The sequence below is a fragment of the Odontomachus brunneus genome, unplaced genomic scaffold, assembly GCF_010583005.1.
Source record: "Odontomachus brunneus isolate Ranch 3 - 2012 unplaced genomic scaffold, Obru_v1 Obru_scaffold_208, whole genome shotgun sequence".
Lineage (NCBI taxonomy): Eukaryota > Metazoa > Arthropoda > Insecta > Hymenoptera > Formicidae > Odontomachus > Odontomachus brunneus.
The window spans coordinates 251192-275944 of NW_022639658.1; the positions used below are offsets into that span (position 1 = coordinate 251192).

Genomic DNA, 24753 nt, shown 5'->3' on the forward strand with positions numbered 1-24753 from the left:
CCCCCCCCCCCCACCTCCTAGCGCCGCTCAGTCAGCAGCCCAAGGGCACCGTAACGACGGTCGGTTTACCTAGCCTTTGTGAAGCTTCAAGTTTTTGTTAGAGCCGTTATCCAGGTATTGTTATTTGATCATTGTTATTCCGTTATTATCCACTTGCGGATATTATCACACGATTGTCGAACAGATATTATTGTCACTACTATTTAATATTCGAGTATTATTACTTTTTTATTCGATTATTATTTAATTTATTCGGTTATTATTTAATTTTTGCTATTATGCATAGGAAGCAACTCGTATCGTTACGACAATTTCTTTACTTCGTCTTTAATCTTTTATTATTGCCCAGTTATTGTTATTCATTGTTATTACCGATTATTCGATCATCGTTATTCAGTTATTATCCGCTCGCGGCTACTATCACACGATTGTCGATCAAGTATCATCACTGCCCAATAAACATAAAGTATTTGTTATATAACAAAGTAACAGTTACGTAATATACCATATGATTAAGCTGACATTATAACATCGACCATTGTAATATTTATCACTTATTATTACTTTTTTATAATAATTATAATAATATGTGTTCGACAATCGTGTGATAATAGCCGCGAGTGGATAATAACTGAATAACTATGATCGAATAATCGGTAATAACAATATCTGGGCAACAGCTTTAACAAAAACTCGAGGCTCCACAAAGATTAGGTAAACGTACTGTAACGGCCTGCTCGTGCCGCTAACTGAGCGGCGCTTGGAGGGGCGCGCGGCCAGGTCATGTAAACACGCGTGTGCGAGCACGTGCTCGAGTGTCACGCCATACACTCTCAACCGTCCAGACGAGCATATCGCGTTATTTTCTAAATTATTCCGTGCCGATTTTTAATACCGTGTTTCGACTTCGCGACAATTGAGGTGATAATTAAGATAAATTAAGACGCTTACTTCTCACGCGAGCAGATGTTGCGAATATTATTGCGAGGTAATTACCGCGTTTCATTTACTTTTTTATTTGTTAAATAAAAAAATGTCGCGAACAAATTCCTCAATGCCGATCAAACATCATCATTCATTCATATTATTCAAGTATTATTACTTCTTTATTCAGTTGTCATTTAATTATTTTTATTGCGTATTGGGAAGCAACTCGAGCGTGCCGTTACGACGATTTCCTTACCTCGTCTTGCTGTCGTGTGTAATTAATTGACACTAAATTATTAAATTACTAAATTAAATTAAATTTCTGTCACAGAAATCTAATAAAGCAAACACAGTCACGCGGCTCTAGGGGATGCGATTCCTGAGGGATGCCGCGTCGGAGAATTTGACTCGGGCCTTTCTGAGTCGGCTCAAAGATGAGCTTCACTAATTTGCATTTATAATTAGAAATCCGACAAAATTGAAAATCTTCTTGTTGAAAATCGAGTTCCTTAATGCCTCATCGTCATCGTGTAACTAATTAACACTCAATTAAATCTGTTTTTTGTTGTAGAGACAAGCACACGACTCTAAGGGGATGCAGCACCGGAGGATTCGATTTGGGCCTGGCAGAGTTGGCACAAAGGTGAGTTTCACTGATTTGAATTTATAATTAGAAATCTGATAAAACTAGAAATTCTCTTGTTTGAATTCGAATTCCTTAATCCATTGTTGTGTGTAATACTAAATTAAATCTGCTTTCTGTTGCAGAGCCGAAGCATTAAGCCTGATCTACAATATACTCTTCGCTTCCTATTTCTTATTCTTTATTTTCTTCTAATTACAAAATCAAGATTTAAATCAGAAAGAGATTAACAGAAAGAAACATAAAGCAAAGAGCACATTGTATATCAAACTTTAGATGTGACATCTCTGTTATGGAGTCGGAGCGAAAATGACATTCTCTTTCTCGCTCGGCGTGCTGAACCGACCGAGCGCGTGTTGTCACACGAACAGACAGAAGCGTCTCTGTGTGAGAAACGGTCGGTATTGTCATCGTTCTTCAATTATCTCCGGACACCTCCGGGCTCTTTTGTCGGGTCGAAAATTTACCCAGGGCTGACAGTCTTTAGTAGTACCTCGTCGGTGGCCGGTGTCTCACACCGTGTCGTCACGAATGCATTCAAATAACCCGCCGTGTGTGAAGTCAGCATGGCGAAGCGCATTACCGCACAGGAGCGACGCGTCCGACGGCGTGCGGTACCTCGTGAGACGAGCGGTACAGATCGATAAACGATACGCGACGTGTTCCGCGACGTGGAATGTCGCCTTGCCATAAAAAAGGCATCACGTGTTGATAACGTTAATCAACGGAGATAACAACGTATCGCATTATTCCAGTAGAGTGTCGCGATCGGCCGCAAAGCAAGGTATGTAACCCGAACCTATTCGGTTAGAGTTCTCTCTCTCAGCGAGAGCTCCGAGGCGATTTATTAAAACCACCAAGTCCGCCACGTCGCCGCCGCGCTGTGCGTTTTGCTTTGCCACTCGCCACAACAGCCACGAACAACGCGACATCAGCCGGCGTGCGCGCGCTTCGCGCCGCGTGTACACGTGTGTACGTGTATACGCGTCATACGACGACGCCGCGTCGCGCTGTCGCTCATTGCTGTGGCCGGACATGTGTACATGTGTGTGTGTATGTGTGTGCGAGATACTCGTGTGCTAAGTATGAAATAAAAATTATATCCAGACTACACAATGTCGCCGGTATGGCTCAGTTCATAAACGACGCGCCGAATCGCTTCACCCTTTATAACAACTACACTCATTAATCTCCCGATGACACGCCCGCGCTTTGACGTCTTAATGGGGGATTTTTAATTTAAAGAAATTTTCATAGAGCGGCTTACATTCACGGCCCACGCAGAAACTACGTTATTCGCGTTCAAAAAACGGTATATTACAGACGATATTATATTTGTCCGTCTCAGGGGGACAGAAGATTAATTTTGGTCGCGGAATCGCCATTGCTCGCGTTTTCATAAAAATACAACAGAGAGAGAGAGAAACAGAGAAAAAGAAAGAGAGAGGAAAAGGACAATCCTCTCGGATAAATACGGTGGATCTACGATTGCATAATCCTCAACGTATGTTTCTAGCCTCATAGGAGCCACGTAACAGTTTCAGACAGATAAGTAGGAAGATAAATAGGTAGATAATTGTAGAAGTAGTGTAGTGTAGTGTCTACATCTTCGAACAGATATCGATGCGCACTTACAAACACAAGTATGCCCAACACGCGTGTGTATGTCTCAAGATCTCGTGTTTGATTGTGAACTATGTGCCGAATTAGCGTTTCATCGTGTGTCAACCGGTGAATTTATGGCCGTCGATAAAGGCCACGATCCATCGACCTTTTCATATTCTCGTTAAAAAAAATAAAGTAAAATTGCCGCGGGCACTTTTGCGGAGATAAAATGCGCGGAATGCGGTATCTCCGTGTGTTATAAGCTCTTCGCGTATACCTCCGAAGAAGTTATGATGAATACAAATCGCTAATGTATTCAACGTTACCGCATATCATATGTAATCAGAGAGCGACTTTAATACGATCCCCGACGTGGTTCTCTTTTATTAATAAATCAGTGGACGATCAAGCGCGTGATGAGAGTTTCTATAGAAATAGATATTGATTGAAAGACAAAGTGGAAGAAATCGTCAAAGTGGACTTCATCTGTTCGCGTCTGGCGTTTCTTGCAGTGAAAAATCTAGAATATTAACTCGGCCAAGTCTGAAATCGGCACATTGACGTTTTGCATTTAATATTTATATACGCTGAAATGTAAAATATGCACTCAAAAATTTACAATCTCATCTTCAGCAGAAGCTTCTTATATATGATCTCAAGAGAATTCTTCTGAAACCAAAAGAAAAATGTTCTAAGCACGATATTATTCCTTTTCATTAAAAGAATACTCTTCACTTATATTGGAAAAAATATATAAAGATTTATTTGCGGGGTATAAAGTTTATTTTTGTAAGATCAAGTTTACTTATAAACTAAAATTTCACAAATAAATGTTCAAATATTTTTTTCTCAGTGTAAAATATGGAATTATAAGAAATAGCACTTTGCAACTAGAGTTTTCCTTTTTTTACTGTTAGAATATTTTCTTTCAATTTTAGAATAATTTCCTTGAGGCCATACATTGAGAAAAAGATATTTGAAAATTTATTTTTGTAGTATGTAAAGTTTATTCACACAGAAATAAACTATACTTCACAGGAATAACTTCACAGGAATAACTTTACAGAAATAACTTCACAGGAACTTTATATCTCGCAAATAAATTTTCAAATATTTTTTTCTCTGTATAAAAGGACTCCGCTAGGGAAGAGATTATATCGAATTGATCCTAAATTCATGATAAGTTCGTGCGGATTTTTAGTTGGCATTCGTATGTTGGTAGGAGTTCCATACATAGTTAGGTATCTATATATATATATTTTTTTTTTTTTGATAGCTGATACTTCAGATATTTTATAAATGATGGTGTTGAAAAAAGTACAAGAATTTTACGAGAGAGGAAATTATGAAATTATGTGAAAGATGACAAAAGATTATCGAACATATCACATACAAAATAGCACATATATTATTCAAGTTGTTTTTAACAAGAATAAAATGCATTTCAATTTTTTTAGGTATATTTCGATGATCACTATTTTTTAAGTACCGAGACATTTAATTATACCGATAGTTTTTCCGTGACAAAACTTCCGTATTTTATAACGTGAGCTGTGCTCACGTTATAAAATGTTATACTATATCTTATCGTTCGATAAAGAAAATCAAGTATATATTTCTACGCTCGCGATCGTCCGAAATAGGATTTATTTGCGCTATAACGTGGAAATTTTACTTTTTACGCGTTCACAAACATCTTCGGTACACATCTCCACGAAAATCCGGCGATTCAACAAAGGTAAAAAACGTCGTGATTGTTCAAAACAGTAGCATATGTATTGCGACGCCGATCGTTCGATTACCGATGCAAGCGCCGCAAATGTAATTAAATCGTTATGCGTTAACAGCCTTGCAAATCTTATTCAAGCGGCATTAACTTGTCAATAATAATTTGACAATAAAGCGGGCTGTTATACGTCACATGTGGCCCTCGTGTGTATATATATCGAGCATCATTTCCATCAAATACTATTCAGAGAATTAAGGGACAAGCTTGCTTCTGGCTCGTGACCTCAATAGGCATCCGAATAAAAGGAGAGTGGAGTAGTACAGCAGCTTCACATGATAATAAAATTTAATCGAAGTTGCATCTATTATGTATATGTTTGATCTCGTTGTGCTCTTTAAAAAGATCCATCTTGCAAACAGCAACGGTAATAACTCGACAAAAAGAACGCAAAAATAAAATCTCTGCATTATTTCACAGTAAATGTCCTATTTCTTTTCGATAAAAATTAAGCATTCGAATTGTTTTTAAATGTTTTACATCGATTCCCATTTTCTTATCTTAATCTCAATACTTTTACTCATCGATTTTTATTTTTATTTCCTTTATGATACACTTCGTGAGAGAAAAAATATCTAAAAAATAGGAAAATAAGAGAATTTTTTGTTTTCGCGTTACAGAGATATCTTGGAGAGCTATAATCACACTTACACTTATACTGTCCGTTAATCTTTTTTACCAACTCCTACTGGCCAAGATATAACATACAAAAAGAAGAAGAGTGTTTTTGTCAGTCAGACAATCAAAATATATCCTTAAAATAAGATTAAGAGTATATGAAGTTTGACGATCTTTTCGTTTTCCTATGAAAAATTCCGGAAAAATATCTTTTTCGGCGATTTTTCAAACCAAAATAATTTTTTAAGATTTTAAAGAGATGTGTATATTTTCTTATTTGAAAAATACTTGATATTAATATAAGTAAATATGTTATCAGCACCGAATAAATGTCTATTATTTCTTAGATATATTTTCTCTCAGTGGAGGCACGTGTAATATGTTACCCCGTCAAAGATATAAAGTTATATTTAAGATCCATTATATTGCACCGCGGGTTATACATGGCGCGTCAAAGAGCATCAACGTATTTCCTATTACGTAAACATTTGACTGCGTCGCGAATAAGAGGCTTAAATTGAAATCGTATAGTGAGTTGTTCCTATTCATGCTGCCGCTCAACGTATTTGCTGTGACTACATTTCAAATAGTGCTGTAATTACCAAGCAAGTTACACCGCCAATCCGAGCAAGAACATTCAGCTATTAACAATTCATGCAATCGCAATTGCGCGACGTCATAATTTCATTAAGTTAATGGTCGGAAGGAAGTGACAGCGGAATGTCAAAAAAAATCGCGAATTAACTCGAATGAGATCTTCGCTACCGGAGATTTCAGCTATTTTTTTGTGTTTTTAGCTAAATTAGCTCGACAGAATGTCTTGTCGAACGAACGGAGACTACGTCGTGGAAGCAGAGGACCGCTTTGTGCCTATCCTGACACCCAGCGCGGATATTTCGCTGCGATTAGAGAGATTGACGACTCACTTCGTGTCTAAATACAATGTGGAACCTGCCTTTTTCGTCCGAGTACCAGGACGGTGAGTTATTTCTCGATGTAATACACTTCGGAAAATTTCTCTCGCTACTATAATTAATATATTAGGTTAACCCGTAAGTTCGTGCGGATTTCTGTTCAATATTAACATTCGCTTGTTGATAATAGTTTCACATATATGTATATAGTTGGCTATCTATATATGTTTTGATGATTGACATTTCAGAGCATATTTTGTGATGTAAGTATTAAAACAAGTACAGTTGTCTTTTTGTTGCGACTTGAAAATAGAAGGCAGTAATGAATTTTTCCGATGCATTATGCTTTTTTACTTTCGTAAAAATTGTTGATTGGCTGGGATACTTGACCTCACCTACCATATTCATCCGATATTATCTTTTCCGACTGTCATCTGTGTCGCTCATTATGAAACCTTTTTGATGGTATAAACTCGGCTTCTTTAGAAGATATAAAAAATGACTTTCCGCGTTTTTACGTAAAAAAACACAAGAGTTTTACGAGAAGGGAATTATGAAATTACATGAAAGGAAGCAAAAAACATTATCAAACCGAATGGCGTACACATTATTACTTAAAATTGTTTTTGACAAGAATAAAATGCATTTCGATTTTGTTTAAAAATCTACACAAACTTATGAATTAATCCAATATCATAATAACGATAAAAATACTAATTAATAACTTTAATTAACTTCATAATAAAATTCTTGTTTCAACTAAGAGTACTCATTTTTCTTCCAAGAATAAAATCATACTTTTTTGGTTTGATATTTCTCCACTTGCGCGAGTGCTATAAATTTTTATTTTATCAACAACAGGTACGTTTACGAATTACAAATCCCGCCTGGTGTGTTATAGAGTAAATTTGATCGGCGAGCACATTGATTATTGCGGCTATGCCGTTTGTCCAATGGCTATTGAGCAGGATATACTCGTCGCGATGGCACTGTCGAAAGATAACGAGATTCAGCTCACCAACGTAGACCCCAAGTACAAGGACTTTCGGTGCAGTTTCGAGGACATAGAGTGAGTACATAACTCGATAAGGGTTTAAGTTTGTTAAGGGTCGCGGCGCGGAGTTGGCTGTAATAGTTTAGACAAGTCCGGGAATTTATCGACAAATGTTTTAATAGCCCCGTGCAAGCAGCGCGACATCTTTGCGGAAACTTTTCCGACAGCGGACTTCACCGACAGGCTGCCGTTCTATACGCTCCGTAGATATCGTATTTGAACGCAGACGCCGCATGACTCCACGTATACCGCGCATTTATAGCATATAATATCTGCAATATCTGCTCCATAACGTATCGTTGTGCTTGCACTTGCGGCCGCGAGCACTTATAAGCACTTATAGCCCCTTAACAATTTAAGCCTCTTGATCCCCCGGCCACGGCCATCTTGGATTACCGTGCTGAAACTGGAATTATCTTCAATTTATCCTCGCGGCGCGTACGTGCACCGGCGACACGCTCGAGATAAGGTCTCTACTGTAATTTCTCATTTCGCGAGCGAACGAAACTAAATGAAGAGGTAAAATTGTTATCTCGCGACGTGAAACGAGAAATTATGGATGACCAACGTATACTGGCGCGCTCGTGATACGCGTAACGCAAGAAAAACAGATGACATTGCGCGTGTAATCTCGCTTTCCCTCCTCTCTCTTTCTCTCTCTTCTTCTCTCACCTTGGATAAAATTAACCTCCGCGCTTTCTTTACTCCTGGTATAATACCCGGGAAGATAATACGAACTTTCTTAATCTCATTCATTATTCAGTGTCGCGCCACGTCAGATAGCATATAACTCAGCCGGGAGCTTAGCGAACAGCCCGTAATCGATTTTCCTGATTTTCGCATGTTACATAGATTTCGTGTACGTTAATTCGTGTGTTAATTATGCAACGATATATATATATATATATATATATATATATATATATATATATATATATATATATACATAAACACACACATATATATACACGAAAATGCCAACGACAATTTTTTACCTCGATTACTCTGTAACTAATTGATTTTTGTCAAAATTGCCGATATACGTCAATATTTTTTTTAAGGAGGCTGTATAATTATGATAAATTTAACTATATCACTTCATCGACTTCGTAACTATCCACCAAAAAATCTTAAATAGCAAAATAGAAGTCAAATAATATATCTTTTCAAAGATATTTTTCACAACGGTATTTATTTTTTTTTAATTCGAATGAATATTTTTTGCGAAAAATCGCAATTGGAAATTTTGGGTACAAAAGATTGAAAATAATTTAGAGAAATTTATATTGAATATTCAAAGTACCATCCACCAAACTCCATACAATTCTCCATAAAATCTTTGTTCAAAATTGCTACGAATATTTTTAAGGATTTTTTATATCTTATGGCATTGGAATCGTGGAAAGTTTTCGTTAGCAAACCGTGTATATATATATATATATATATATATATATATATATATATATAATGAAAGAGAACAGACAGGTAAAAGAGAGGGGGAACGAGAAAATTTTAAATAAATCGCGCAGAATCTGTTAATCCCGGCAAGCGTTAAATCCTACACGAACGTAAGTGCAACGTAGTCGCACGTTTCAGAAGCTACGTTAGTGAGAGCGAGAGCGGACCGACGTGGCACAAATATTTTCTGTGCGGCGTAAAAGGAGCTCTCGAGGTAGTCCCAGCAGAGTCCGTTCCTATGGGAGTTCTGGTCGCGGTATGGGGCAACATTCCTGCTAATTCCGGCCTCTCCAGCTCGAGCGCGCTCGTTTCGGCCGCGCTCCTTTCAATCGTGCACGCCAGTCAGGTGAGGACGGTTCAATTATTTGTCTCGAGTGGAATTTAAGACACCACCGAGGACACGGGATTACGTGTCGTTGGCGCCTGGATGTTATCATCCTGTCGAACGCATCGTCGTCAGATAGTCGTGTATTATAACCTGGAGTAATCGATAGAAAAATCATCTGGCGTTCTTCGATCAACAGCCGTGAATATCCAAATACATTACGTTCGATCTGAAAATGCCTAAAACACGACTGGAAGGCGTCGGTGACTCGTAGGCCGCTCATCGTGTTACAAAATGACATTGTCATCTAAGAAAACAATTAGTGAACGACTAAAGTTAACTGTTACTCGACTAAAGTCCCACCAGCTCCCAAATTGGACTTTGCGAATTACTTCCTTACAGTTTACTTGAGCCTGAAAGTTTTCTTCTTTAAGCAAAGTTAACATGTTCGCTACCGCAGTTCATTAAGAAAACTCTCCCTACGGACCATCTCATGTTTTTTTTTTCTTAGGTAATTGCGCAAAACAAACTTATTTAATTTAATAATGTGGACATGGAAGGGAAATTCTTACTGCCACACACGTATGACGCTACACACAAAAAAATTACATAAAATTTTAAAGAAGCTCATTATCATATCCCGAAAGAACAATGTATTCTCTTCACAAGAATATTATGAAACTTTATTAAAGAAAAGGAGCTAGTTTGATTCTACACCGAGACGAAAAATATCTAAGAAAATATCTAAGAAATAAAAAATATTTATTTAGGGAGAGTTACTAATAACATATTTACTTGTATTAATATAAAGTACTTTTTCAAGTAAAAAAATATATGTATTCTTAAAATCTTAGCTTTTCATGAAAGCAATTATTTATGTTATTTAAATAACAGATTTTAGATTTAAATAAATATGTTTTTAGTAACCTACTGAGTAAATATTTTTTATGTATTTCTTTCAATGGATATAGTAAAAGCAAGCCGAATTCTTCTTTTTCAAGATTCAATATTCTCAATTGAAATGCTGAAACTACTAATATCAAAATGTGTTTTGAATAAATTTGATACTTATAACGGGCTTGTAGATAGATTATGATTGTAGATATGCTTGTAGATAGTTTATGCGGATGCATAAACTTAGAAAAAACTTAAAACGAGTGGCATTTACTTAAATGCAGTATACATTTTCTGTGTGTAGCAACGGACGAGTTAAATTAGTTTAACCCAAGTTTAAACCAAGTACCTCGAAAATTACAGAAATTACGCACGCACGCATATGTAATTTTAATCTAAATTTGTATGAACAACGTTTCGACGAAACGATATTTCGCGAATAACGAACCCTAGAAGGCATTGTGTTTGCCAAGTGGATCAAACTACCGATCACCATCCCGTATAGCGTTTCTTCATTTCTACCAGCTACGTCGTCGAACGTAGATCCTATTTCCTTTGACGGTTTCGTGTTTGCTCGAACGAGTATTGATATCGGACGCGGCGTAGCTATCTTCGAGGTTTATTCCTCGAAGCGCTTTGTATTGCTCTTATATATGTCATCATATACGTTCTTCTCAATCTCCTGTCAGCCCGGTAATCAGCATGTTGACTAATAATTCGAGAATTTTTGTCGCACCTCTGTCGCGTTTGTCATTCGTCACAATTTCCTTTTTTATTTTGTCTCTTACGATTAACAGTCGACTTCTATTTCAGATTATTGATATTTGTTATTATAACGATAGTTTACATTATTATTTCGCGGCGATACGTGTGTTGTGCATTACAGTGTCAATTGACGAAACATGAATTGGCGACTATCAGCGCTCGCGCAGAGAGACATATCGGCACTCAAGGCGGCGGGATGGATCAGGCTATCGCTTTCCTCGGAAAATCAGGTAATCGCGCTCTCTATTGCATATCTCGCAAGTTAAACTGTCAGATTATCTCTTTAAATTCCGAAAAATCACGTTCCTTTTATTTTCTTCTTAATTGTCAGTTTTAAATCTGTTCATTTGGAACAAGAAGTATAATAGTGTAAAAAGTAGTTACAAGACTTAATTTACAAAGATACGGAAGAGAAAAACCAAGAAAATCACGTTCGACCACTACACACCGCAAAATAACGTTCGTGCGCAGAATAAAGTATCAAAAAGGATATCTAGGGTTTCACGCCAGGAGAGGATTCGATGTGTGTCTCAAACTACTATAATATTTTTTTACTTGTTCATAAAGGCACGGCCAAGCTGATCGAATTTAACCCCTTGCGCGCCAGCGACGTGACGCTTCCGAAGAATGCGGTGTTCGTGATAGCGCACAGCCAGGCTTTTCACAACAAAGCCTCAACCGGCGATTTTAATCTCAGGGTCGCGGAATGCCGATTAGCCGCGCAGGTATTATACTATCAACGCTTCCACCTGGGTGGAAATATCAAACGGGGATTAAAAAAGGTCTAGACAGTTTTCTCTATTTCTATCAAGGCAGCTCCACTTAGACTCTACACAAAAATATAACGTTCTTAATAGTTAATCAATCATTAACTATTAATAAATAATCGTTTCTTCACTAAAACCATTTCAGGAATTGACTAACTATCCCTGATTAAGTTTTATTAGCACAAGCCTCATTTGGGATTTCCATTTTAGCATCAATCCATGACGCGAAATCCATATTCGCCAAATTGCATTCAGATTTGCTTATCTTAGCTTATCTGGGCTTAGCTTATCTTAGCTTATCTTAGCTTACCTATAAAGGCCATGCCTATTGTGCGGTCCTTGGCCAAGGCCACTACTTAGGACCACCACGATTAATTTCCACCCGGGCAGCGTTCTACCGGAAGAAAATATCTCCCATTACGACTTCCCCATTGTTCACTCGCCTCGTCTTAGAATGAAACGTGGATTACATCGTCGCAGTTTGATCGATTTTTCTCTTATTCTGTCACGTGTCCATCTCGAATCTACGTGAAACTCTTTAATGATCCGCAGGCATAAAAACGAGCGAAGACTAGACTAAGAGACCAGCAAGACTCGTTTTCCGATTACGCTCCACGCTCGATGGACATTGATCGATGCGCTCGTTGTTTGCCCAGTGCACTTTCTAGCTCTTACGACTCCTCTAATTCCATCCCCTTCGCTATACCATCCCGTACCGACGCTCGTACTGACGTTTTCCGAAAACACTCAACCTCGCTCAAAAATACCGCGATCGCGAGGAAAAAAGAGAGGTAAATGAGCGCCCACGGGTAATTCTCGATTTCTCAACGTCACTTTTCGCTACGTGCATTGAGAAAAATCCCACGGTTATCAGAATAAAAGCGCGTTTGCTGGTCGACCGTTGGGAAAACAGATCGAACAGTTACCATTACAAATCATTTTTCATCATTTGTCATTTTAGTAAACATGCGTTGGCCACGTTTAACAAAGAAAGCTGTTTTGCAATTGTTGTAAAATTCATAAATTTGATTAATATCTGCTCTTAGATTCAGCTAAAATTAAGAACATACACCAATCAGATTCATGAATTCCACAACAGTTGCAAAGCAAAGCTTTCTCTTGAACTCTTTCTGTTGAACGCAGTCATTGTCTAAAATACAAATCACATTTGTCCTCGTCTATTTCAGTTAAATTAGATAGATTCGATTTATTATGTCTCCATTACAGAAGAGAGTGTTGCTCAGAGCAGCAAATTGAAAGTAACAAATCATTTGTCCCTACTACGAGATCATTTGGTGTCCCACAGGTCAACAGACCATTTGTTACGGGTACTGGTATTTTGTTAAAACCTTCTCTCTCAGTGCGTTTCCCCAACTGGAATGACGTTCCTCTTCTGTGCAGATGGTAGCCAAGAAAAGGGACAAGGATTGGGAACACGTTCAAAGATTAATCGACGTCCAAGAGAGACTCGCCTTTAATTTGGACGAGATGATTACCGCAGTAATGACAGAACTGCACGAAGAGCCGTATACACTTGATGAGGTATACATTGTTGTGTCATCCGTAACGAGACAGCGGGATCGCTTTCTTTTTGTATGTATCTCGCGACGAGGCGAATGGATCTTTCCGGTGATCGTTATTGAAGATCTCACGAAGAGATGAAGGAAGAGGCAGGCAAAGCCTTCATTGGTGAGAGTGAGTGAGTGAGTGAGTAAGTGAGTAAGTGGATGAGTGAGTGAGTGAGGAAGAAAGAGAGCCTCGTAAATTGCGTCGGGGAAAGAAAGGATGACTCAAAGCCACGCTTCATTTATCGTTAATTTACTCAATCGCGTTAAACGGCTCGTGGCTGCGCGCGAATACGCCTCACTGAATGTCTCGTCAACGACGAATCAAAGGACTATTATCGGAACCAAGCACCGTATCCACCCTCTTTCTATCTCTCTTTTTTTTGTCCGCAGATCTGCGAGAGTCTCGGCACGAGCTACGAGCGACTAAAGGAGACGTCTCTCGTCGGTTCCTTTAATACCTCGCAAACGTTCAAGCTACGGCAACGGGCGCTGCACGTTTTTCAAGGTAAAAAGCATCGATTTTCATGCGCCGCTAAATCGCACAACGCGCTCTTATAACCAATAAATCAGGAGAGCTCACCTCTTCTCTCTCCCCATCTTATATTTTCTGCGGTCGATACGTTTTTCACCTTTCTTCCTTTCACATTTATTTTCCTTTCTTACTTCTCTTTCCCCTCTCTTGCCATTCTTTTTCTCTTTCTATCTCTTTTTATCCATTTTTCTCTTCTTCTCGAGCGAAGGTTTCACCGCGTTCCCCGTGTGAACTTCGGCTCGCTAAGAGGAAACTTCTCAAAGCTTGCTATTAAAAAAGTTGGGGGTAAACTACGTTTCGCCTCATTACGCCACAGCAATTACCGAAGCGTTTAACCGTTTCCCACCCTGTTCCCGATATTACCGGCAATAGCGCGAAGGAAACGTGCCCGGGATCTGTTCGCGACGATCGAGAGCCTCCGGTGTCGATATTTCTGTGACGATGAAGTCTCGATTTCGCGCGCGCGAGGAACGTGAACCGGTGTGATCAATCATATGCGTGCTCCTCTCCTGTTCTATCGCGCGCAAAGCTATAAATTATCATGGCGGACACGTGTATCGATTGCAAACTCACTAAAAACCGACTCGAGTTTACTCACTCGCGCGAAATCGATCATAGCGACAACTTCGTTCTAACCATACGTCTGAATTATCCCACTATCATCCGAGTATCCAGCAAATCTCGTTATTTTCGATTTTATGATCATTCTTTTCACACCGCGCTGAACCCTACGCATACAGAACGCATACAGAAAAATGTTACCTTACTGCTAAGAAAAGCAATTATTCAATTTACTTTCCTCCTCTTGAATAATGGTTATCTTCAACAAGGAATATTTTCTTGGTAAATGCGTTAAAAGATATCATCACTCATCACAAGACATATCACATCAATCACCCCATATATCATAAAATATCATCATTCATCAAAATTTTGAGAAAAGCTCATCATTATGTATTTAAAAAAGAACTTAAAAAAGAAGTCCTTTTTATGAGAATATCATAAATCTTTGTCGAAGAAACAACTGGTTTTATTCTATGCTGTGAGAAAAAAATATCTAAAAAATAAAAAACATTTACTCAATGGTGTACCAATAATATACATTTACATATGTATTTACTTGTACTAATATACATATTTCTAAATCGGAACAATAAAATTTTTTTATATTGGATAATATAAATTTTTCTAAAAGTGTTGCTCATCATGAGAGCAATTGTTTATTCCATTTGGACAAAAGAATTTAAAAGTAAATATATCATCAATACCTACCGAATAAATGTTTTTTCTCCCAGAGTATGTATAGTAAGCAAGAACATTTATTTAAATTTTATCATTTTTCAATTTTATCATTTTTCAACTTTTTTTTCAATTTTATAATTTTATTTCAATTTATCATTTTTATTAAAAATGTTAAACTTGATTCAGAATATTTTTTGAATAAACTTGATGCTTATAAATGATGATAGATTTACGAATATGCAAACTTAATATTTGAAACAAGTAACATTTTCTTAACTGCAGTATTATTTTTCCTATATGTAGTTATTAGCGCTCATCACAGCATTCCGCGATGTCTTTTTCGACCATTACACATCACATTTGCGTCACGCTGAAAATCGCGTCATTTGTTTTCGCAGCAGAATTTGTCACAATTAACCGCACCATTGCTTTTACGCCCGCAGAGGCCGGCAGAGTGCTCGCGTTCCGTCGCGTAAACGAGGAAAGCGGCATAATGGAACACGAGAAGCTCCAACAGCTGGGTAGCCTGATGTCGAAGAGTCACGCCAGTCTCCATAAACTCTACGAGTGCAGCCATCCTAGCGTGGATGCGCTCGTAGAGAGAGCCGTACGTTGCGGCGCATTCGGCGCGAGACTCACGGGAGCCGGGTAAATATATCATTATAACAAGCCGGGTCCGTAATAATGCGACCGTCAACCGTGAATTAAATTTAAACGTCTCACTGGGGCAGAAAGGGATTTTCGGATCACTTGATCAAATAACATCACATTAACTCTCCGTGTACAATGCTGAATCTGTGAGACCCAAAGGAATATTCAATTACTCGTCAATCTTCTTAAAGGATGAGGGGAAATTTCAAAATGTCTAAAATAAGAGATCTGAAATTTTGGACTGATCTATAAGTTTATGCGGATTTTTGTCTAGTTAGCATTCGTATGTTGATATTAGAAGGATAGTTTCATATAGTTAGCCATTCATATATGTATATGTTCTAATATTTTATGATGTTAATAATTCTCATATTTTATGATATAAGTAATAACGTACTTTAAAAAAATACAGTTGGCTTAGTCGCGGCTTGAAAATAAAAGGCAGTGATTAGTTTTTCCGATGCATCATGCTTTTTTATTTCCGTAAAAATTGTTAGAGTTTAACTGGGATGTTTTGTCTAAATTTCCATATTCACTCGACATTGCTCCCTTCGATTATCATCTGTTTCGCTCACTACAAAACTCTCTTAACAGCTTTTGCTAAACATTGCTTTTTTTGGAATATGTGAAAAATCACTTTCAACATTTTTCGTTGGAAAAACATAAAAGTTTTACAAGAAGGGAATTATGAAATTACGTGAAAAAAGGCAAAAAAGATTGTCGAACAGAATGGCATAAGTATTATGGATTAAAATTATTTTTAACAAGAATAAAATATATTTCAATTTTATTTAAAAATCCTCACAAACTTATAGATTAATCCAGTAAATTAAAATAATAAAAAAAGAAATATATATGTATATAGAATTCGAATTTAAAATTAAATTCAAATCGTCAAAATAGAAATCCAAATAAAATTCAAATCCGCGGATTTTGTTTTTATGCGCTACTATCTCTTATAGCTGAGGCTTTTCTTTAATATTTATTCTGAATTCACTTGTATCAATAAAAGTATCTCTAAATACGACTGAAGTCAATCAAAGAACTTATAAGCCACATTTAGAAATACTTTCATCGATAAACAAGAACTTAAAATAAGAACTTATATGACTAGAAAACTGTTATGTGTCTAAAAAAGATTGACTTTCAAATTATTGTCCAACTTTAAAATTATTTATTCACCGAGTCTGGCAGGTTGTATTATATGTCCCAAAAATTATGATTGTACACGAAGTGTTAATATCAATTGCTATCACACACACGCGCTCACACACATATATAAACCGCGAATAGGACTGAAAGACAAAGCATGTTGCAACTTCTTTCTCACTCTCTCACTTCCTCCCTACAAATGATGAATGATACACTAACTTTGATTTGAGAAACTCTAATAAATAAGTTGTAATAGCGACGTCTGTCGTCGTATACTTATATATTAAAATTAAACAAGAAAGTTTTTCACCATTTTGCAAATAATATTGTCAACTTTTAATTATTAATTAAAGAAAATTGATACATGATCGTGCGATAATACACTGATCTTCTTTAATTAGTATCTAAAAACCTATGTGGTCATTTTTAAAACGGTAAAAAACTTTTTTGTTCAATTTGACCGAAACACAAGAAAGACGTCACCATATCGCACAACTCATCTATCATATTCGCCAATCTTCGATTAACAACTCAATATCTTACGTAATTGTTACGAAATAGTAGAGGAATTTTGTATTCAGTTTTACCTGTATATCGCGTATTTGTCGGACACCTTATACAGAGCGAATGAAGAGCTAAGTTTGTGTCTTTTCGCTCCATCGCGACTGAATTACAACGCTCCCTATTGCAGTTGGGGCGGCTGCATCGTAGCCATCATCAATAAGAACGAGGTTCAACGATTCGTGCACGCTCTCAGAACGGATCTTTGTCAGAACGGTGCAACAAAGGACCGCGCGGAGTTCAAAGATATGGTATTTCCGACGGCCCCGAACCAGGGTGCTGTTATTTACAGTGTGTCAACATAGCTCGCAATCGTAAAGCCCGTACCATAATAAATATAACGGGAGTTCTCTACCCCTCTATCTATCCACCGACCTACGTCATCATGGCGTCCCTTTATTGACATTCCATTATTTCTCCTCTCGGTTCCCCCCCGTTGTTCCGGTTTTCGCCCTGCTTTTTACCTTTCGCCGTGAGCTCTAATTGACGAAAGGATGTCAGCGGTGCCGTTTGGCGCCCCTCTAACGTCAGATGGGTCAAACTAACCATCACTGAATTCTATCACTCTAAATGGGGAACACTTACTCTACAGAATATCTTGCTTCTTGCCGTTTAATTGTCTGTACATATAGATCAGATTTGCCATGCGCGCGTTAAATCGAATTTAGTCGAGTAGAATGCCTTGCAGGCGCGCAACACGCTTTCAAAATGAAGACTGAGGCTAATCTCCCGATTATTCAACCATGTCGGAATATACGAATAATATATTCACTTCCATTTCTGATTCAATTCAATAAAAGCACGATTATGACAATTTAAATGTACATTTATAAAAATCTACAAATTTGTAATGATTTAGATTATATAAACATGTAATATTCAGCAGTACAAACGATTATTAATAAAATGTTCATTGAGAAAAATGATTACGTAGAAGCGAGTCACAATGCATCATGCGTCAACAAGCAACTCTAGTCGGATTGCCGAACGACAACGTAACGTGAGAAATGCGCCAATCAATTCTAAATTTACCCATTCGCACTGCAGCTTCATCGTTCACTCATACCCTTTGGCTGTGACAAACTATGATGTAATCTCTAATGAGCTGCGACGGAAGTTCAGCACGACGGCGGCGAGCAACGTTCGGTCGGTGAGGCGAGATGGAATTTGTCGGAGCAAAATTTCGCTCGGTTTAACGCCCACGTGAAATTACCGCCATTGCACGTTACGTCCTGAAGTGTAAAGTGCAACATGTTCACGGGGAACGCGTCACCATAATTTATTCGTTGTTTTGTCGTGCGTTCACCGTGCGTTCAACTGTGACGCGAGACCAACACGACCAAAAGGAATAAGGCGAGTATCTTTCGACGCGAATATCAGGATAGTTATTTCGCGACAATACAGAAAGTACTTTTTCAAATAAGAAAGCTAGAAAGTATGCTAAGTAATGGATTATATAACGCGAAGAAATTCTACAAATCTTTACTAAATATCTACAAATATAATTTATGACATACAGCTTTCACATTATATCAAGAAAATATCGATTAAACTTACATAATGCTTAAAAATTCATGAAGAAATAATCGTTTCTCGCGTTTTGACGTATTAATACTAGGTTTGGGATTATCTTAGTAGATACTAGCAAGTAATGTAACGCTCACTTCCCCTAGTGGCTAGACAAATAAGTTAACTAATTAAACAAGCAAAATTAACCATAAGTTGTTGCTAGCTAGCAATGTTATTCATTAATTCTGCTTGTTTGAGATTTTTATGAGATTAACATAAGCTCAATTTTGATTTGCTAATTTTAAAATGCTAGTGATGATATACTAGCATTTTAAAATTAGCAAATAAATAATGTATTTTAGAATAGATAGAACGCTATTTACTCTATCATATTTGATATAATGATTAGACAAAGGCTAGACCACAAACATGATTTCATATTTCAGCGAATCACCAACCAGCGACAAATAAATAACAAATTAGTAACGAGCTAAAAAATTTAATCTAGCCTGTACAAGCTAGCTACGAACTTTTGATTGAAACCGGCTAGTTACATTTCTACTCGAATGACTGAGACTGTCAGGTACATGTTTGTTTAATCCATTATTTATATCGATAGACGCATATTAATACATTATTAGAAAAATAATCATGATGTTGGATTTTTTCATAGTTTACTGTATTTATCTCATCTTTACATGTTGATTATTGTTTCTTAGAGACTATTTAACCATTCTACTTATATTTAACTAAAAGGCACGTGATACGTATCAACTGTGTCTCGATTAATATACTATTAAAATTTTAAAATATTCTTTGAAAAATTTGTTTACGAAGCAATTACTTTAACCCGACGTTATTACACAAAGCGTGAAATCACCGCTCGTAAAAATATCCTGTCGTCAAGTGCGCGCGGGTATCACTCCGACACGTGCCGTCACCATTTGAGAAACGTGCGGGGAGGTTTTTATTCGTCGAACAAGACGCTGTACCGGCCACCTTGAAGCCCGCCGCGGATATTGATTTTCCGCCGTCTGTCCGGACCGATAAATTTCACGACAAGTAATCACCGGTACCGCTCCTTGAGAGATCTTACTTTCGACTCCAATCGCAATGTCGGCGTTGCGCTCTGATAAGACAATCGGCTCGGATACGAGAAACGCTCGATGGAATTGAAATCGAAGTTCTGAAGCCATATTCTTAACGCGTATCTGAAGGCTAAGTACGCATTCCTGATTCTCAAGCTAAAACACGCTCGTATAAGAAAACTGAAACTTGGAATAAAAAGGATGTACTTAGCGTTTGAGTATGTGTCAAGAATACTTGACATTTAGATGCGAATATCACTAACAGTAACACCTCTCGAGTGCGATCACGGAGTCGCAATTAGAATTTCGTTATTATTTGATCATCTGACATAATTCTGTGATCAGAATCAGTATCAGGAAAATTTCTACTACGAAGGTGTAATAAGCAATAATGTCTACGACGATAATTGCGCGGCCAAGCTTGAAATTAAAGTACCGAATAAATGGCAAATATTAAAATCGAGTCTCTTCTTATCTTCGTTGCGAAACGTGTCGTCCAGAGACTTCGTCGTGACAGATTTTGTTTGCTATCTCAGACATTGATTATAATTTACCCTCCGCGTACACGCAATGTTAGGTCTGTGAGAACCCAAATGAATATCAGGTCATCTAATAACTTTCATAAAGAGTCTAGGAAGATTTTAGAATAGCGCAAATTTGTTTGCAAATTTTCATGCTATTATTTACAAAAAATATCGTTCTACTGCTAAGAAAAGCAACTGTTCAGTCTACTTTTTTTCTTTAAGTAATGATTATGTTTAACAAAAAATATTTTCTAGGAATATTTTCAAAAAAATATTTTCTAGTTTTAAAATTTTAGGAAAACTTATTATCATGTGTATTCTAAAGAAAAATCTATTCTCTTTACATGAATATTATAAAACTTTATCGAAAAAAAGATTAAACTAACCTTTTCTTCGATAAAGTTTTAATTTAATATTGACTGAAATGCTAAACTTAGATTCAAAATGTATTTTGGATAAATTTGACGTTTATAACAACGTTTATGACGTTTATGATAGATTTACGAATATACAGGATATGTCTGACGATAACATATAAAACTTTCATTTAAATTAAGCCAAATCGAACAGAAAATTTCTCTACTATTTTGCAGGCAATATCAAACTTTCAGTTATTAATTAAAAAAGAAATTAATGAATGATCACGCGCTATGCATGGTAAAATATTAAAGAAGATCCGAAGACGATCCCATGTGATAATTGGCCAATCTTATTTAATTAATGACTAAAAAATCTATGTGGTTATATGTAAAATAATAGAGGACTTTTTCATTTAGCTTGACTTAATTTACATGTACACGAGAGTCTTATGTCCGTCTTATGTTACCGTCGAAAACCCTATGTATACTTATGAATTACTTGAAGCAAGTAACATTGAATGCAGTATTGATCTTTCTGTGTGTACTTTATAGTTGAGGCATTCCTATATTTCTAGAAAAAAATATATTCAAAAATATTGATTTTCAATAAAGTTACAATAAAGTTAAAGTAAGTTGTGATAGGTTCAAAGTTTTCTTGGTCTTTCTCTGATAGACTTAAATTGTACTGTATGTCCCAGAAAATATAATAGTATACGGAAAATTAAGTCACGTAGCAATATCTATTCGCCGTGATACTAGATTTATCCCGTTAATTCCACCTTCACGCTTGTTACGCTCGTGATTCCGTGTCGGGCTACACTAACACACGTGTACTGAGAAGTGGGAAGCGCAACCGCCAGGTCTACCTAAGATCAACGATGCAACGGGAGGTTGCACATTATACATAAGGGTGATATGATAACGGAATGTGTTATGTACAGTCGCAAATCATACGGCGTTACTTCCCAACCGTATCGTGCACCCCGAAGAACAAGAAAAATGACTTTATAATTCCCTAGTCAAATAAAGAACATATCCTAACTTTGTATTTTGACTTGCGCGCAGATAAACTGAAGTTAAAGCCGAGGGTTAAAGTTGAAGTATGTATAGAGTACCCGCAGGGACCTCTCCCTCTCGCTTTTTCGACTCTCAACTTTCTGTCTTTCGTTTCGTTCGAGCAGGGTGGATCGTAGAGGAGAGAAATAAATAGATACATTAGGGATGAACTTAAACTATTTTCGCGATGAGGTCAAGATGCTCAATGTGTACTAGTAGTATGTGTACTAACATGTGTACATCTCGAGCGATTCGATATTTAAGCATCGCCTCGTCGAAACTGAATATCACCTTTAAAAATCACGAATCCGTCTCGAGTGCTTGTTATGAATGTTTTATTGACAAGTGCTCACCAATTTATATTGATGGAAAATGTCATTCCAACTTTACACACACACACGAGATATATTCGGAGATTGATATCTTATATATTTTTACTTACAAAGGAGGGAATAAATATTTAGTGTGAGAAAGAATATTTGAGAATTTATTTGTAAGATATAAAATATATATCTGCGAAAATAAATATTTCTATGGATAAACTTTATATCCCACAAATATAAGTTTTCAAGTATTTTCTTCTCAGAACAGAATTATAAGTAAGGATCTAACTTATTAATAGAACTCATCAAAATGAATTTGTTCTTTAATTGCATTTAGGCTCATTGAAAGTGAAAAACTAACATGTTTCACAATATCATAAATAGCACTCAGAGTTTAACAATTCCTATTAAAAAATGATTTTCCCCACAGTTTAAAAACAAACAATATCCGTCGTGAGAATTTAATCCCCCTAATCGACCCTTGTTTCACAGAGAAATGATCTGTCGTCTACTAGAAACGCGGCAGTCTCAGCTTTGCAACAGTTTTTACTTGAAGTCGCTACGACATCTACGAGCGGAGAAATCGGCTATTTCATCGAACGCTCGATCAGCTCGCCGCGCGCTTGCAGAATATAGGTCAACGATATTTACTATTTACCGTTACGCGCGTATCCACATTCCCCGCCACGCTTCCACGAAGACCGTCTGTGACCCCCTTCTAGGATGACGCGTCGTGACCCTTCCATTACCTTCCGCAACCGAGGCCTTGCCCCCACCATCGCGTTGACAGCTCGGCGAGACTGCTCGACCGACCGTGGGTCTCCGGTCTCACTCTAGTGTAAAAGAGCGGGACACAACGTTCACCGAAACCGAGCGACTCTTTAAACGGCTACAGCCTGTGAATAATTTGACGTACGCGGTAAAGTACAGGCTTCTTAACGCACAATCCCGCATGCACCTATGATGCCCTTTTTACCGTTATTTGTAGGATTCCACGGCAAAATATTGGGCAAATAGATTTAACCCGAGACGCTTTGGACGGGGAAAACGTTGTAGTAAAAATGACAAAGATCTTTGTGTTGGACTATACAATTATATGATCGCAATTACTATATAATTATGCAAAACTGTTTCCACGTTTAATTTTTTACTAAAAAATTAATGCGATCACTTAAATGTTTTCATATCGAATATCAAGAAAATCGTCAAAAATTTTCTATTTTTATAGTGATTTATATTACACAATTTTACATAGTCCAGTTTTATAAAAAAATACATCATAAAAAGAAATATAATTTTCAGATAATTCTCAATACAATAATTTCTCGTCCGTATACGCGTGTCACGTTATTATGTCTCGAGGGAAACACCTAGATTCGTTTCTCCGTCTCTTTTATCGCGATAACAACTTTTAACGATAACAACTTTTAACGAGAGTAGTGTTATCGCTATGTATGTGATCGAAAAAAACAATCGGAAAATAAATTACAAAAAAAGTTGTATTTCCCGAAAATAATTTGTTTATTCACAATTATTGAGACCTTTTTCATCATTTTTGCGTGAGTTCTTTTAGCTAATTAAGTTTTTAATTGTTATTCTGTGAAACACTCTAAAAATACATATTCATATAAAAATATATATTCATACATCCTCAATTTTAAATGTTATTACGTTGCAAAATATAATGTCAAAATTCGAATATATATGTCACAGTTTCGAGTATATCACGATATTATCGGATAAATAATTTTGTTGCACTTTTTTGCTGTCTCTCTTTTCTGCTCTCTCGAAATACTCATAAAATTTTTTATTTGTTACAACTAATATTGTGATACTGATTAAAATATATAATTCCATCTCTCTCAATTTTATTTCCAATTTAAACTAATTATTGCCCTCTCCCCCTCCTTTCATTTTTCTCATCCTAATTTAATTGTGCATTTTATAATATTGCAAAAAATAATGCCTCAGTCAGGAGCTATTTTTCGCAACATTATTAAATGCACAACTTGGGATAAATAAAAGAGAAAGAGGAAGGGGATAATTAAATAACAAATGGGATCCAGAGTCTGATGTGAAAGGTGGATACACCAGAAAAGTGAAAACCCGGAAAAATATTCGACACATGCATCTAACACTGTTAAATTAACCTCCCATTGAATCTTATTCGCGCCAGTATCAAAGCGCACGGCTCTTATAGGTCTTATCCTTCTCTCAATTTGGCGCACATCTTCGGAACCTTTGATATATAATTTAATAATCGCGAGATTAGTCAATGGTCAGTTGAAACACTCGAAGAGGCTATTTCACGGTTATCTACGCTTTATCCTCACTCGATTTTCGCTCGAGTTAAATTAAACTTGCATGCGTTTAGCCGGAATCTGCAGAGCCGTCTGACAAAGCGGTCAGGTAGGCGTATATGTATTTGACCT

The 24753-nt window shown here is 36.9% G+C and overlaps 2 protein-coding genes across 9 annotated transcripts in view; one reads left to right on the forward strand and one right to left on the reverse strand.

Moving 5' to 3' along the window:
* LOC116852236 overlaps positions 1-24753 on the reverse strand; it is a 58538-nt gene that overhangs the window by 1821 nt on the left and 31964 nt on the right. The gene's annotated exons all lie outside the window — the stretch shown is intronic.
* Positions 2187-18388, forward strand: LOC116852232 (N-acetylgalactosamine kinase). 7 transcript variants are annotated; one of them, XM_032832354.1, is made up of 10 exons: positions 2187-2354; positions 6377-6558; positions 7395-7562; positions 9144-9351; positions 11111-11219; positions 11557-11714; positions 13158-13298; positions 13715-13829; positions 15542-15746; positions 17593-18388. In XM_032832354.1, exons 2-10 carry the CDS (start codon positions 6395-6397, stop codon positions 17765-17767), a joined length of 1443 nt encoding a protein of 480 aa, XP_032688245.1. In that variant the 5' UTR covers positions 2187-2354; positions 6377-6394; the 3' UTR covers positions 17768-18388. The 7 variants fall into 7 exon arrangements, with proteins under 7 accessions (XP_032688245.1, XP_032688247.1, XP_032688251.1 ...); XM_032832356.1 differs by lacking the exon at positions 2187-2354 and adding an exon at positions 2395-2653; XM_032832360.1 differs by lacking the exon at positions 2187-2354 and adding an exon at positions 2395-2615.

Bases quoted from the DNA above. Each gene is read 5' to 3' on its own strand.
- LOC116852232 (XM_032832354.1), top strand. From the start codon at position 6,395: ATGTCTTGTCGAACGAACGGAGACTACGTCGTGGAAGCAGAGGACCGC. The intron at 13,299-13,714 runs GTATACATTGTT...TTTTGTCCGCAG, and splicing joins AGCCGTATACACTTGATGAG to ATCTGCGAGAGTCTCGGCAC. The intron at 15,747-17,592 runs GTAAATATATCA...TCCCTATTGCAG, and splicing joins GCGAGACTCACGGGAGCCGG to TTGGGGCGGCTGCATCGTAG.